Here is a 14,521-nt window from a genome sequence, read left to right as displayed (position 1 = left end):
CCTTCCTCTGCATGACCTCTGGGGTGATCTGTTAAACCCACCATCCCAGATTCTTGAGTGCTGTTCTGCCGACCCACTGCTGCGTAACAACCCACTCCAAAACGTGGTAGCTGAAAATAACAGTTTATGATGATCTCTTAACTCTCATGCTTCTGTGGGCTGCCCGGACCCAGCTTAGAGGGTTTTGCCTGGGTCTCTCAGGTGGTCACATTGAGAGGTTGGCTAGACCTATAGCCATCTGAAGACTTGATGGCCCAGATGTCCATGACAGCTCACGCACGTGCCTCGCCTCTCACAGCTGCTGTCAGCTCAGCTGGAGCTGCGGGCGGAAGCGTCTGCACACGGCCTCTCCATACAGCCTGGGCTTCTCCCAGCATGCTGGTTGGCTTCCAAGAGGAAGCTCCTAAGAACTCAGGCAGAAGTTCCAGGATCACTTCTGCCACATTCTGTGTGTTAGGCAAGTCACTGGTGCCTGCTCAGATTCAAGGGTGAGAGACTGGAGGGTCACACTCAAGAGAGCTTGTGGGATAGAAAGACGGCTGAGTCCGTCTTTGGAAGATGCTGTCTACTTCCCATCACCTACCTCCAGCTGAAAGCCTCAGCATCTAAGCAAAGCTGCAGGGGCCTTTGAGGACCAAAGGGGGCAAACCAAATACGTCTCCATCCGAAATGAAAATAGCTTTGTTGAGTTCCAACGGGAGAATAAAATGTAGAGACTTAACATTTAGATTTCAAACTTGTTGCATAGAAAAATGTCAAGGGGAAGTTTGGTGCTGCTTTTCAGCTCCTGAAATCCTGTCTTCTTGGCTTCTCTGAGAAGTTCACGAAGCTTAGACAACTTGGTAATTTTCATCCTTTCCGCGTGCTTGATGTGTTTAGAGACAGCAGTGTGCACTCACATGCATGGCCGCATTTCATGTTGTCATCATCCTTGCACAGATGGGAAACTGAGGCTCGGAGAGGCCTCCTGCTTTCTCAAGTTATTGGCGGAGCTGGGGCTGACGTCGCTTCATCTGCACAGGGCCCTGTTTGTGTGTCTGGCCCGACACCTCCCTGCCACTCCTCTCTTCCTCTAGAAATATGAAGTAGGCTCTTTCATGCCTTCCTGCCTCTGTCACGCTGTTCCTCCTCTAGGAAACCCTGTCCCTACACACACACCTTCCTCCACTCCTGACTCACGCTCAGCCTTCAGGCACAGCCTAGGAGGCCAGCTTGGGCAGGGGTCTCCTAACTGCACCCTCTCTGCAACAGCAAGAGTCCCCTTTTTGCCTCTTCCCACAGCGAAGTATTTCATGCTTGTCTCTCTCCTAGTCTGGACCCTCAGGGTCTTGTCTCCTGCTGTAAATGTGAATTATTATCAGATGTTAACTCATCCTCGAGAAATCGTTTCTGTTCCTCACCCCTTACCTACAACCTGTAATTCTAATATTCTGGCAGACTTCAAGCTGCCCTGCTACTCTGGCAGCAAAAGTCTTCTACAAAAATAGATCACCCATAAACCACCACCGAAGCCAAGCCAGGGATTTGATACGAGTTCAAAAGTAGAAATTATTTTGTGTTAATGAGAAACCATATTGCAAAGACTTGGGAAGAGCGGAAAGATGGAACGTATCAGCTGTTAGATTTAAACCAGATCTGTTTCCAGCGTTAATGTAGGGAATTCATCGTAATACTAGTTACCATAAATAATTTTTAATTGGCATATGTATTGGTTAGATGCATATTTAAAGTAAAAACATGAAAAAGGAGATGCTGTTTTCGTCACTTGTTTTTGGATCTGCACCCACCTGCTCCGGGTGAGAACTTGTTCCGATGGTGTGTCTGGATCAGGACCAGCAATGAAAAGGTTAGACCCTGGGTGTGGCACCAGCTCATGCGGCAGACATCAATTGTCATGTCCAGTCAGATTATGCTTTTTCCTTCCATTCTGAATGTTACATCTTCTCTGACATTGTATGTCCACACCTTCGTTCTCCCATGTGAACAGAGCCTCCCACAAATTATAAATAAAGTTGACAGTAAGAACTGACTGGATTAAACAAAAGGTAAACAGGTTTCTTTTTAAGGCACCAGGAACTGTAGAAGACCTACAGAAATAGGAATGCTGCCATCCTTGTGCCTTGACCTTGAGAATCAACTTGGGTTTCTTTCTGATTGTTACTAGAATGCTTCCTGAATGCACAAACATGGTGTACTTTTATTGCATGGTACCTCAGAGCATCTTAAAGATTTTAATTAATTAAAACACCTTGTGAGTCTTCAATTGAGAAGAGAAGGCAACATGACCCAAACAGATTTAACCACAAACCCCTGCCCTTTGCTGTCCCCTCACAAAGCACTTTCCTAGAGTGATGCTGGAGTCTGTCTGTAACTTCACAGTGAGCTGACTTGTATGACAAGCATAAAGTGTACAAGGTCCACACAGCGGTGGGGCTCAGAACCTGGAGCTTTGGAGGCAAATACACTTGAGTTTGAGTTCATTTCTCAGTTATGCAGCTTACTGACTCAGTGATTTGGGACAGTCTTTAAAAATCTCCCTGAGACCTGATTTTCTCATTGGTCAGAAGAGTTGATGATGTGTATCTCATAGAGTTGTGATTATTAATAAAGTAATACGTGTAAAGAGCCTTGCATGTAATCCTGGTTACAGTTTCTTCAGTGACTGCAGAGGTAGTAGTCAGATTAGATATATTAGTGAGTCAGAGAAATTAGATGTCAGCCTGTTCTTTATGAAGCTTGCTCCTTTTAGCCATGCATTTCCTCTGTTTAATAAAATTGGTGATTACATTTGAATCAAGTTTTTGAATATAAAACTCATTAAAGGAAGAATGTGTCTCATTATCTTTGTATGTATCTGACCATGAGTAGTTAATAAATGTTTATTACATTTAGTGGAAAGTTTTTAATATTAAAATTAATTTGACATCTGTATCTAATGCAACAGACTGTTTAGTCAGTTATTAAATGATGGAGAATGTTAGTGCATTTTTTGGGGAAAAAAAAAGGTTGGCGTATAGTTGACTTTCATTATGTGTGAGAGTTGTTCTCTAGAAATTCACTGCAAACACCAAACCATTGCTCCTAGGAGAAACCCAGGGTTACCTTCCTGTGAGTCTCTGGTCAAATCATTTTTGTCATTTTTGCATAACCTTGTTTTATGTGTGTTTCTGTTTAAAGACATCATACACACACACACACACACACACACACACACACACACACACACACACGATTCATTAACATTGAACTCATGGCTAACAGCACATTGCGCATGCCTGAATGAAGCTTATCTAACACACAGTCTCTCCCTGAGCCACATCACAGCTTTGTTGTGCTTAGAAACACTAGACAGCACCACACTACTATACTTGGGGGTCATTGTATACAGTGAAATTACCAATAAAAAATGTGACACTAAACGGACTGCAGAAAGCACACTTGTTTATAGTGTGAGAGCCAAAGCAAGAAGGCAGCTGTTTGACTAGAAACGTGTGCAGCTAGAAACGTGTGCAGCCGCCTCTCCAATTTTCCACAATCCTCTCCAATTTTCCACGATCCGTGCATGTCCACAAGTGACTGTGAAAGTGCCAGAAATATTGACTTGGAGGTTACAAATAAATTTTATGCCTGGTACAGTGACTCATGCCTGTAATTCCCCCACTTTGGGTGGCTGAGGTGGGAGGACTGCTTTGAGCCCGAGAGTTCGAGACCAGCCTAGGCAACAGAGCAAGACTCCATCTCTGCAGGAAAAAAAACAAAACACAAAACAAAACAAAACAAAAAAACAACAAAAAAAAGAAAATTAGCTGGGTGTGGTGATATGCTCCTGTAGTTCCAGCTGCTTGGGAGGCCAAGGTGGGAGGATTGCTCGAGCTTGGGAGGTCGAGGATGCAGTGAGCTGTGATTGCACCACCACACTCCAGCCTGCACAACAGATCGAGACCCTGTCTCACGAAAAGAAAAAAAAAGTTGCTAAGTAGGTGAAAAAGCAAGTACAGAATCCATGAATAATAAGGATCACTTATACTGCTTTATCAAAATTAAATGTCATAGCATACAAAGAATTTCTGTTTTCCAGTAAAGAGCTACTTCCCCCCATCCATTGAACAGCCCTAGCTATAGTAATGGTAATTAATGAATAATGCAGCCAACCGTATCATTCTTGATTACTGACTGGCCTCAGTGCGTGGGTGTGAGGAGGGGGCAGAAGGGACGAGCGCCCCCAGCGTGGTTGCGGCAGTAGTCTTGCTGCTTTGTGTGCTGTGGCTTTGCTCCCTGGTCTGTGTGAACTCACCCTTGAATCTGGATCACGGTATTCCTCTGCGGGCACACGATTTAGGAATCCTTACCAGCAAAGTAGACACACAAGCTGTTTTTTTTTAAGTTGTTGTTGTCTTTGGGGAGGCAGAGGATGGGTGAAGAGGAGCTGTCCCCCAAAGGAGTCCCGATCCAGGGAGGAAAGCGGGTCCAGGCCCAGCTGCCCAGGAAGGAAGGGATCAGAGCAGCAGTTCGCCAACAGTCCAACTCGAATTAGACCTCACAAAGCAAATGACTGGTTAGGGAAGAGTTGCTCCTCCAGGAGTCTGTCCTCACAGTTTGCCGACTGCCTGAGGAGACTGCGCTATGGAAATGCCTGACAGGCTTACTCAGCACACACAAAGGCCCCCAAAGGCCCCCAGGTGGGCCTGGCTGCTGGCACTTCGGCTCAGCTTGTGACTCTGAGCTCCCAAGGCCAGGGCCAGCCTGCCTGAGCAGTTATAAGTGACAACACACCCACTGAGTGGGGACAGGCAGCAAAAGGAGGAAGGGAGTGAGGATTTATCAATAGTTGTCCACGTTGTTATCACAGTACAGCCCTGTTGTGGGCTCTTTTTTTTTTTTTTTTTTTTTTTTTTGTGCTATGAGGGCTCTTTTCTCTCTGGCGGTCATGAGAGGTAGGTACTTGGGGGGTAATACTGCATCACTGCGAGACGGAGGCAACAGTGTGCTGATGAAAATAACTCCAGTTGTCACAGATTAATAACAGCTAAAAGTTACTGAAGACTCCCCATGGTCAGGGGCTGTTCTAAACACTTCATGCGTATTGGCTCATTTCATCCTTTTCCCTCTAAGCAGGCACTTATTATGCCCACTCTACAGATAAGAAAACTGAGGCCTAGAGTGGCTAAGTCCTAAATAAACCCTGGGTTACACTGCTGGCTCCTAGCCACTACACAATTCTGTTGAACTGTTATGCAGAACCCTTGGTCTACCTCCTCGGGCTCGCAGGGTTAGAGATTCAGGCATCGGCCGCGGCATATGTGCATTGTGCATGGACTATGTGAAGTAGGTCTGCACCCAGGGCCTCAGGAGATGCGAAGATGAGCCTGGCAGCCCTTTGTCCTCCAGGCGTCGGCAGTCTGGGAGGGTGGGAAAGGCAAGAATGGGCAGAAAACAGCAGGTTCCCCTGAGGGGTATGGGGGGCTCTTTGGACTCAGGGATATGGCAGATTGGAGGAAAGGGAATAGATTGTTAGGGGTATCAGGGAAGAATAGGAAATGGTATCTTAAAAGAGGTGACATTGCAATAGGTCTAGAACAAGTTTCTCAAGCTCATTCTAGACCCTCATTTTACTCTTTGCAGTCAGAGTTAGCCAGTACCCCAGCATCCACATAAAGCCTTCCTACCCACCAGCCCGTATCCCCTCCTCACCAGCCAGCACTTTTTGTGTGGGGACCCTGCAGTGTGAGTGAGGGATCCATTGTCAGGTGAGAGAGTAAATTCCCCAGGTTTTGCTATAAACTAAGGCGCCACAGTTCACCTGGGCATGAGCGCACATGACATTCAGCACCTGCCTTCATCCTGCCATCAGGGCTAACCTGACTTTACTTACCATCTTCCCATAAATAAAATGGAGAAACTTCCAATATAGAACATTTGGAGGTGAAAACACATGTGGAAGAGTCTTTGTATCCAGGCTTGCATTGAAATTCTTTGTGACTCTCCTGTCAGGAGGATTTTCCTTTTTCTTCCCCCTCTCCCCCACCCGAGACGGAGTCTTGCTCTGTCACCCAAGCTGGAGTGCAGTGGCACGATCTCAGCTCACTGCAAGCTCCACCTCCCAGGTTTAAGCAATTCTCCTGCCTCAGCCTCCTGAGTAGCTGGTCTCGAACTCCTGACCTTGTGATCCACCCACCTCGGCCTCCCAAAGTGGTTTTTTTTTCTCTCTCTGTCTCTCTGTTTCTCTCTCTCTCTCTTGACTTTTTGGTTTTGAATTTTAAAGCACCATGATTGAAACTACTGAGTCTGCCTTGAGTTGTAACTCTGAGACAAGTTGCTATGGCCATGTGTGAGATATGAATGGGCCCAGCCTCTGAACTGTCAGCTGCTTGTTGGTTGGCTGGGCTGGGCTAGGTCTCCTTATCCTGGGTCCTTTTGAATCTGCCTGGTGGGGACACAATAATATCTTTGTAAGGAGGAGCCTGGACTCTAAAGGAAGCAGCTGACTGTGTTTCGAATTCAGGCTGTTTCCCCTCTTCTCTCCATATGCCCCATCTCTCTACCCTCCACCCCACAGTAGACAGAAGGTTTTTACTCCTCAGAGAAATTGGATTTTGGTTGTAATAAAGTCATTACATAGACCCCATAACTGTTTAAGGTAGCGAGTTCACAGGCAGTCGGTGCTGGCATTCCAGTGTGATTTATTCTTCAGCTTCTCAGCTATCCTGCTGCAGGGGGAAAGCGGGTGTTAACAGCCTGCCATGCAAAAAAATTGACACGGCTATAAAGATCATCCTTTTCTCTGCGTGTCTTCTTCACTGGCCTCCTACTGCTAAAGTAAATGAGTAATATTTTAAAGTATCCATTCTTTAACATCAAAATATTATCCTTAATTTGCTTTTCTCTCTGGCTTTTGTCTTCATGTGAGGATAAAGCCAGCTAAAAATACCTGTGATAATTCTTTACATAGCAGTACTCCAGCAGGTGCCAAGAAACATACAGATCCTGCGATGGACAGATCAACCCTTCCTTGGGCACTAGGGAAGAAGAAAGGGCACCAGCATGGGTCCAGGAGGGTCTTTGCATTGCGTTCCACTGACTATCAGCGGGTACCTCTCACCATCTCACCCACTTACTGCCTACCCCTTATTATTTTGAGTCAAGTTCTGTTATTACAGTCTTTAATATATGGGAAAGGGAATCTGGTTATTTGCTGTGGCATTTAGGGTGCTTTCCTCTGCAGGAAGTAGAAAACCCATCAAACTGATTTGAGCCATAAAAGGAATTTATTGGCTTATGTCGCTGAAACATCACAGGCAGATGGTTTCAGGCCAGGGCCGATCCAGCGACTCCAAGGTGTCACTGCAGACCTGGTTTCTTCCCTTTTACTGGCTCTGCCTCTGCAGTGGTTGTCTTCAAACTAAGAGTGACTCTCCTCATGGTCCCAAGATTGTTGGCAGCAGCTTTTGGGGGTTCTGTCACACTCAAAAGAGAAAAGAGTCTCAGAAAACCTTAGGGGTGGAATCGGCTTCCCCAGAACCACAAAGATCCCTGGGTAGAAATACTTTGAGAAGGGAGGAGAGGGGAGATAATGCCAGAGAGTGACCAACATCCGTCACTTAATTGTGAACAAAATAATAGACCTTTTTCTGTTTGTGTATTTAAATTGGTTAATATTGGTGCTAGAAATATGTTGTTGAAGGCGGGGCTTCATATATATATATATATATATTTTTTTTTTTTTTACCAATTCCCTGGTCTCAATCCCTTGTTTTCCAGGCTCAGAGACTAGACATGCAGGAAAAGAGCTTGCTGGAAGTGAGGTCAGATCACAGAGCTCCTTGCTGCTGTCCTAGGACCTGAAGTGGGAGGGAAGGAGGAAAGGACAAATGGAAACATGGTCACTCTTTCAATAAAATATACTTTAAGAGTTTATATTCCTTGCAGCATTGTTTATAAAGAAACATGCTTAGCGAAACTGAATGATGATAAGAAACATCCCTACCTAATTTGTTACTTTTCCACAATTTGAACTTTCCTATTCACAGTTCTCTTGTCCCCTCTGCACCATGCCACGTCCTCATTCAAATCCTGTTTTTTTAATGAACGATAAAGAATCCTCCATCTTCTCTTTTCAGTGGACAGTTTGCAGTTGTGAAGAAATGCCGTGAGAAAAGCACTGGCCTCCAGTATGCCGCCAAATTCATCAAGAAAAGGAGGACTAAGTCCAGCCGGCGGGGCGTGAGCCGTGAGGACATCGAGCGGGAGGTCAGCATCCTGAAGGAGATCCAGCACCCCAATGTCATCACCCTGCACGAAGTCTATGAGAACAAGACAGACGTCATTCTGATCTTGGAACTGTGAGTGCTGCCTGGGCCAGGCTGGGCGAGAGAGAGTGTGGTGGGCGGGAGGGAGTGTGGTGGGCGTCAGCCACAGCTTCGTTCCAGCCGGGCCACGCCACAGAGAGCCCAAGAGATGGATCAGGAATTGGTTCTCCTGTACAGGGTGTGTGAGAGCCATGCTGCCTGACCTGAAACCCAGCTGCAGGGATCTAGAACAAACTCAAAAGAGCAGCTCCCATCACTGTGGTTTCACCCAGTTTGCAAGAGGGTCTCCCAGTCTTCGGGTTCACCACTTTCTGGGGTTCATCTTTGTCATGAGCACATCTATATTCTGAGTTTCCCGTTAAGCTTCAAACATATGTCCTTCTTCCCTCTCTATTCCTGTCCTCTCTCTTTTTTTCTGCCTTTCTTCCTCTGTTCTATTTATCTCTTCCCCCCATCTCTTCCCCCTCCCTCTATCTTAAACGCATGAACCCCATTTTTAACTGCTGAATCCATCAACACTAATTATATGAATAGGTAAAACTGAGCCAGAATCACTCAAATAGGACTTGTTTTTAAAGCAAGTTGCTGATTTTCTCAGGCAAGCCATGCCCATCAGATGTTATTATGGGAAACTGATTGCGGCGGGTGTGGTGTTTCTCATCTCCCTCTCCCACCCCTCCGGTCCCCAGCTTCCTGCCTGCTGTGCCGAGTGGGGCCCCACTCCCTGTGGCTGAGTCCAGCAGCACATGCTGGTGGGAGAGGACAGGAAGCCAGCTTGGGGCGCACATCTGTCTGTCTCCGGGCTTTTGGGATGGAGGCGAGATGTGAGTGCCTTGAGGGAGGAGGGACGGATGGAACCAAAGAAGATTTGAGGACAAACCCATCCTCGGTGGCTCTTAGTGATGACAGACTCCATCCATTGAATGCAGCCTCTTGAATTCAGATTTGCCCTTTTACCCATCCAACAGTCCTCTTCTTTGCGATCCAATGGCCTCCTTCTTTGCAGACACCTCAGGTATAAGAAGAAATTTTTAAGACCACAGGAGAAGGTTGGCAGAATTGCCAGGCCAGCTCCCAGGCACCACCCTGCAGGTACCTCGACTTTGCAGTCCCAGGTGCCTGCAGTCCCCGCAGCAGCTTGTCTCACCACTGGGATTTGGGCACATTTCTGTATGAGTCTTAGCCACAAATTTCTTAACCATAAAATGGGGTTAATAATATCTCAGAAGGTTTATGGGGAGATAAATGATATAAGAATTTTTAAATACCTAACACTGTGCTGCCTTGTAGATGAGATTAATATGTTCCCTCCCTCCTTCCTTCCTTCCTTCCTTCCTTCCTTCCTTCCTTCCTTCCTTCCTTCCTTCCTTCCTTCCTTCCTTCCTTCCTTCCTTCTTTCCTCCCTCCCTTTTCTCCTTTCCTCCCTTCCTCTCTCCTTCCTTCTTCCCTTCCTCCCCTCTTCCAAATCATCATTTCTCAATCTTGGCACAAGTGACATTTGGGACTGAATCACTCTTCCTTCAGGCTGTCCTAAACATTGTAGAATGTTTAGCAGCATCTCTGGCTTCTACCTACTGGATGCCAGTGGCACTCTTCCCCCATGTTGTGACAACTAAAAATATGTCCAGACATTGCCACATGTACCTTGAGGGCAAAATCTCCTGCTTCCCCCTGTGCCCCCACACCCTCGCAACTGAGAACTCTGGCTTTAAAGGAAGAACAGAGCTTTAAGGGGCCAGTAGATTAAGGACTTGCTTGGGGTACAGCAGAGGAAAAGGGACAGATCATGGTATAATCCTCACTGTGGCTTTATATGGCTCCTGGGAGGCAGCAGCCTGGAGTGAAGATGGGGGCTGGGGAACCAGACAGAACTGGGATCAAAATCCAGGGCAAATCCTTTCTTGTCTTTAAGCCTACATTTCCTGCCTTAAGACAGTGAATACAAAGTGCCTGGAAAAAGAAACATAACAAATCACAACTATTCTGCCTTTTCAAATAATTCCCAGGTTGCGCCCAGTGACTCAAGAATGTCACTTATCCTCATTTCATACTAAAATATTTGAGCAATGCCTATGAGTCACTGACCCTCTTGTGCCTGTCGGCATGTACATATTGCGCCTTCAACTTCTGTTGACTGACCCCAATTCACAGATAGTTCCCATTAGGTGCATTTACCCTAGCCTAAATTGGGTGGCATACAATTATTTTTTTACCATTTGATTATGTAAAATTTTTATTTATAATAGAGCAAATATTGGAGGAGAGTTGTGTCATTCTATGAAAATTAACACATGTAAATCATGTAACCAGCACTCTAATTGGGACTCAGAACAGTTCTCATACCCCTAAATACTCCAGTACTCCTTGTATTAATACTACCCCGTCACGCCTACCCTCTGCCACCTAACGCCTGCATGCCCTGAGCTGGTCTTCCTCACTGTTTGTATTAGTCCATTGTCACACTGCTATAAAGGCAGACCCGAGACTGGGTAATTTATGAAGAAAAGAGGTTTAATTGACTGATGGTTCTGCAGGCTGTACAGGAAGCATGGCCGGGGAGGCTCAGGAAACTTACAATGATGGCAGAAGGTAAAGGGAAAGCAAGCACCATCTTCACATGGCCGACAGGAGGAAGAGAGAGAAGGAGGAAGTGCTACACACTTTCAGACAACCAGATCTCCTGAGAACTCTATCAGGAGATCAGCAAGGGGGAAGTTCACCCCCATGATTCATTCACCTTCCACCAGGCGCCTCTTCCGATATCAGGAATTATAATCTGGCATGAGATTTGGGTGGAGACACAGAGCCAAACCATATCACTATTGTTTTGTCATTTTGAAAATGTCCAGTGAATAGACTTGTACAGTATACAAGTGTTTGAAACTAGCTGCTTTCACTTGGCATAATGCATTGGAGATCTGTGTATGAAGAGTGTGTCCATTTTTATTACTGACTGGTATTTCATTGTATGGATTTTTTATAATCCATTCACCCATTTGGGTTGTTTCTGGTATTTGATAATCATGAGTAAAACTGCTACAAACATTCGCATCCAGACTTGTGTGTGAGCGTAGGTTTTCATTTCTCTTCAGTAAATACCTAGAGGTCTTGGGATTGCTGGGTCATATAGTAAACGTGTGTTCAACTTTATGAGAAACTGCCAAGCTGTCTTCTAAAGTGAGCAGACTGTTTTACAGTTCCTGCAGCAATGGATGAAAATTCCAATTGCTCCACCAGTGGGGCTCCCTACTGTTTTCAATTGTAGGCTTTCTGACAGTTGCATCTTGGCATACAGCTTTACATTGTTAACTGCATGATGACCCTAAATGAAAGCTGAGCGAGCTCACTGGGAACAGCTTTTAGATAGAGTGAGCGGGAAGGCCCTTAGGAGCTGGCTGCTTGCTTCACAGGGCTAGACAGTTCCCTGGTTATTTGCTCTTCATAAATTCTAGTGTCCCCTGGGAGCTGACTGTCTTTGCCTCTCCACTACCCAAGCATCTGAGGGGTTGTGATGCTTCCCTTCATGACATGCTTCCAGTCAACGTGACTGGACCATGAGGAGCCCAGATATTTGGTCAGAATAATAATTACGTCTGTGAGGATGTTTTCGGGTGAGATTAGCATTTGAATCGGTAGACTGAATAAACAGAACACACTCCTGAATGTGGGTGGCTGCATCCAATCACTGGGAGGCTCGAATAGAACAGAAAGGTTGACCCTGAGTAGGAGACCATTTTTCCTGCCTAACATGACTTTGAACTGGGACACCAGCTTTTCGTTGCCTTTGGACTTAAACTGAAGCAGCAGCAGTTCCTGCGTCTTGAGCCTGCTGGCTTGGGCTGGAACTGCACCATCAGCTCTCCTGAGTCGCCAGCTTGCCGACTCACCTTGCAGATTTGGGGACCTGCCAGCTTCCATAATAATGTGAGCAAATTTCTATATATGCGTATGATGCGTAGGATGCGTATGCACAGTACGACGTGTGTTTCTCCGGAGAACCCTGATAATACAGTAGCACTAAGTACCTAAGAACAGAAAGTGTGTCTTGGAAGTCTGTCCCATTTTTTATATATTTGCATTACCTTGAAGAGGTGTGTTGTAAGTTTTTTTTCTTTTTGCTATACTTGTTTTGGAGGTTATATTTTATAATTTTTGATAGACTATTGAAGATATTAAATCTGTCCAGGAGAAACAGTCATCTTTGCCTTGGAGAAAATTACCATCCTAAATTCTAATGTCTTTAACAGCAGCTTTAGTCATCAGTGACAGATTCCATTTCCACTTTTCTTTCTTAAGAATGCTGAAGTACGGCGGTGGTTAAGGAGAGAATCAAAATGAAGAACTTGTTCGGAATATAACCCCATGAGGTAATAGTGGCTGTTGGTCTGAATCTTCTGGCTCAGTAATTTTTGAGGTTTTGGATTTACTGCTTTGACATGAGCTCCACGGCAAGTCGAACTTCCTCTGAGGGTTACTGATGAAGCGAGTCCCTTGTTGAAGCCTGGTGCCTGTCTCTACCTAGATATATGTGAGTTCTCTCCTCCAGACTCCAGGCCTATCCTTCCCACTGAAATAAACATCCCAAACTACGCCTTCACTTGATATTTCATGAACCACTGCCACTGACCCAAAAAGGTGTCTTTTCTGTCCTTTGTACAGAAACTATTTGGGATCTGCATTAAAGGTGCGGTTATCAAATCCCAGTCCAGGAGCTGCCCTTTAACATTTTTGCAAGCCTGAAAGTAGCTTTAAAGTCATGTGTCTTTCCCCCACCTGCTTCACTGGAGAATCATTTCACAGAGGATCTGTCATTGCAGCTCAGCATAGCATACATCTGAAGGAGGCAAATGTGATTTCTTAGAATCACGATTTCAGATTTCATGTCTTCCATGTCCCATTGTTCTCTAATGAAGTCGTGCCGATACTAGAATTTCTTCTTACTGTGTTGCGGCTCACCCACACGTCGTCACATGGGCAAGCCACTACAGAACTTTTATCTCCAGTGCTTGGATCGTTTCATAACTTGCCTTGTTATCTGGTGAAGGGTGAAGCCAAACTCACAGAACTTAAAAGTCGATGCTATTTCTAAAGTTTGTGGCATTGTTCATCAGCAGCCCTGGCTTCTAGCTTGCCATTCCTAAACTGGCTGCTCAGAAACAGCCAAGTATTTTGGTCTGTGGATAGTTATGCCTTTTTCTGTCTAGATGTCCTCTGCCCAGCCATTGTTCAAACCCAAGTGCCCTTAGGGGATAGGCATACAATGTCAATGAGGATGGTTGGCCTCCATGAAGCCTCAGTGTCAGGGACGCCAGCTGTGGAGACTGTGGCCCACTGGAGCACTGAGGCCCCACCCCGAAGGGACAGCCACCAATCAGTTGATTGTTGTTGTGTGTAATTTTGGATTCAGTGTTGTCAGCTCTTCCAGTTTATTCAGGAAAAGTCTGTAATCTAGATTTTTTAATATTGGCAGTCAATTCATAGTATTCATGAACAGACAAAATAAAGCATCTGAAGATTGTGTGTCTTGCACAGACTTCCAAATTCTAGTCTGTTTTATGTAAGCAATAAGTTGATTGCTACTATAGGAGAAGTAACATGAGAAAGATTGCCTCAAGGGGTTAGAGATTCTATGGGAAGGGCAGGTTGCACACTTAGCATTATAAAATGATTTTTTTATATGTATACAGTTTAATTTAAAACAGTGGCTCTTAAACTTTAGCACGCATCAGAATTGCCTGAAGAGCTTGTCTGACTATTTGGCAAGCGTCCAGAGTTTTGTATTCAGTGGGTTTGGGGTGGGACCTAGGCGTTTGCGTTTTTATTTAATTTTATTTTTCGTAGAAATGGGGTGTCCCTATGTTACCCAGGCTGGCCTCAAGCTCCTGCACTCAAGCGCTTCTCTCTCCTCAGCCTCCTGATTAGGTGGGACTGGGGCGTGAGCCACTGGGCCCAGCTCAGAATTGACTTTTTGGTTTTTTTCTTGAGACAGGGTCTCATTCTGTCACCCAGGCTGAAATGCAGTGGCACATTCATAGCTCACTGCAGCCTTGAACTCCTGGGCTTGAGTGATTCTCCCACTTCTGCCTCCTGAGTAGCTGGGATTACAGGTGTGTGGCACCACACTCAGCTATTTTTTATTTTTTGTAGCTTCAGAGTGTTACTTTGTTGCCCAGGCTGGTCTCGACCTCCTGGGCTTATGCAGTCCTCTCACCTTG

At 45.5% G+C, this 14,521-nt stretch overlaps 1 protein-coding gene across 3 annotated transcripts in view; it reads left to right on the top strand.

Moving 5' to 3' along the window:
• Positions 1-14,521, top strand: part of LOC105498778 (death associated protein kinase 1) — a 210,994-nt gene that overhangs the window by 98,273 nt on the left and 98,200 nt on the right. For all 3 annotated transcript variants that reach the window (XM_011771111.2, XM_011771112.3, XM_011771113.3), the window contains exon 3: positions 8,118-8,339. In XM_011771111.2, coding sequence (XP_011769413.1) covers positions 8,118-8,339 — 222 coding nt within the window. The remainder of the gene's footprint in view (positions 1-8,117; positions 8,340-14,521) is intronic.

Source organism: Macaca nemestrina, chromosome 14 (genome assembly GCF_043159975.1).
Source record: "Macaca nemestrina isolate mMacNem1 chromosome 14, mMacNem.hap1, whole genome shotgun sequence".
In the NCBI taxonomy this organism is placed as follows: Eukaryota; Metazoa; Chordata; class Mammalia; order Primates; family Cercopithecidae; genus Macaca; species Macaca nemestrina.
The sequence above is the reverse complement of the archived record's forward strand: the minus strand, read 5'-3'. Positions and strand labels throughout refer to the sequence as shown.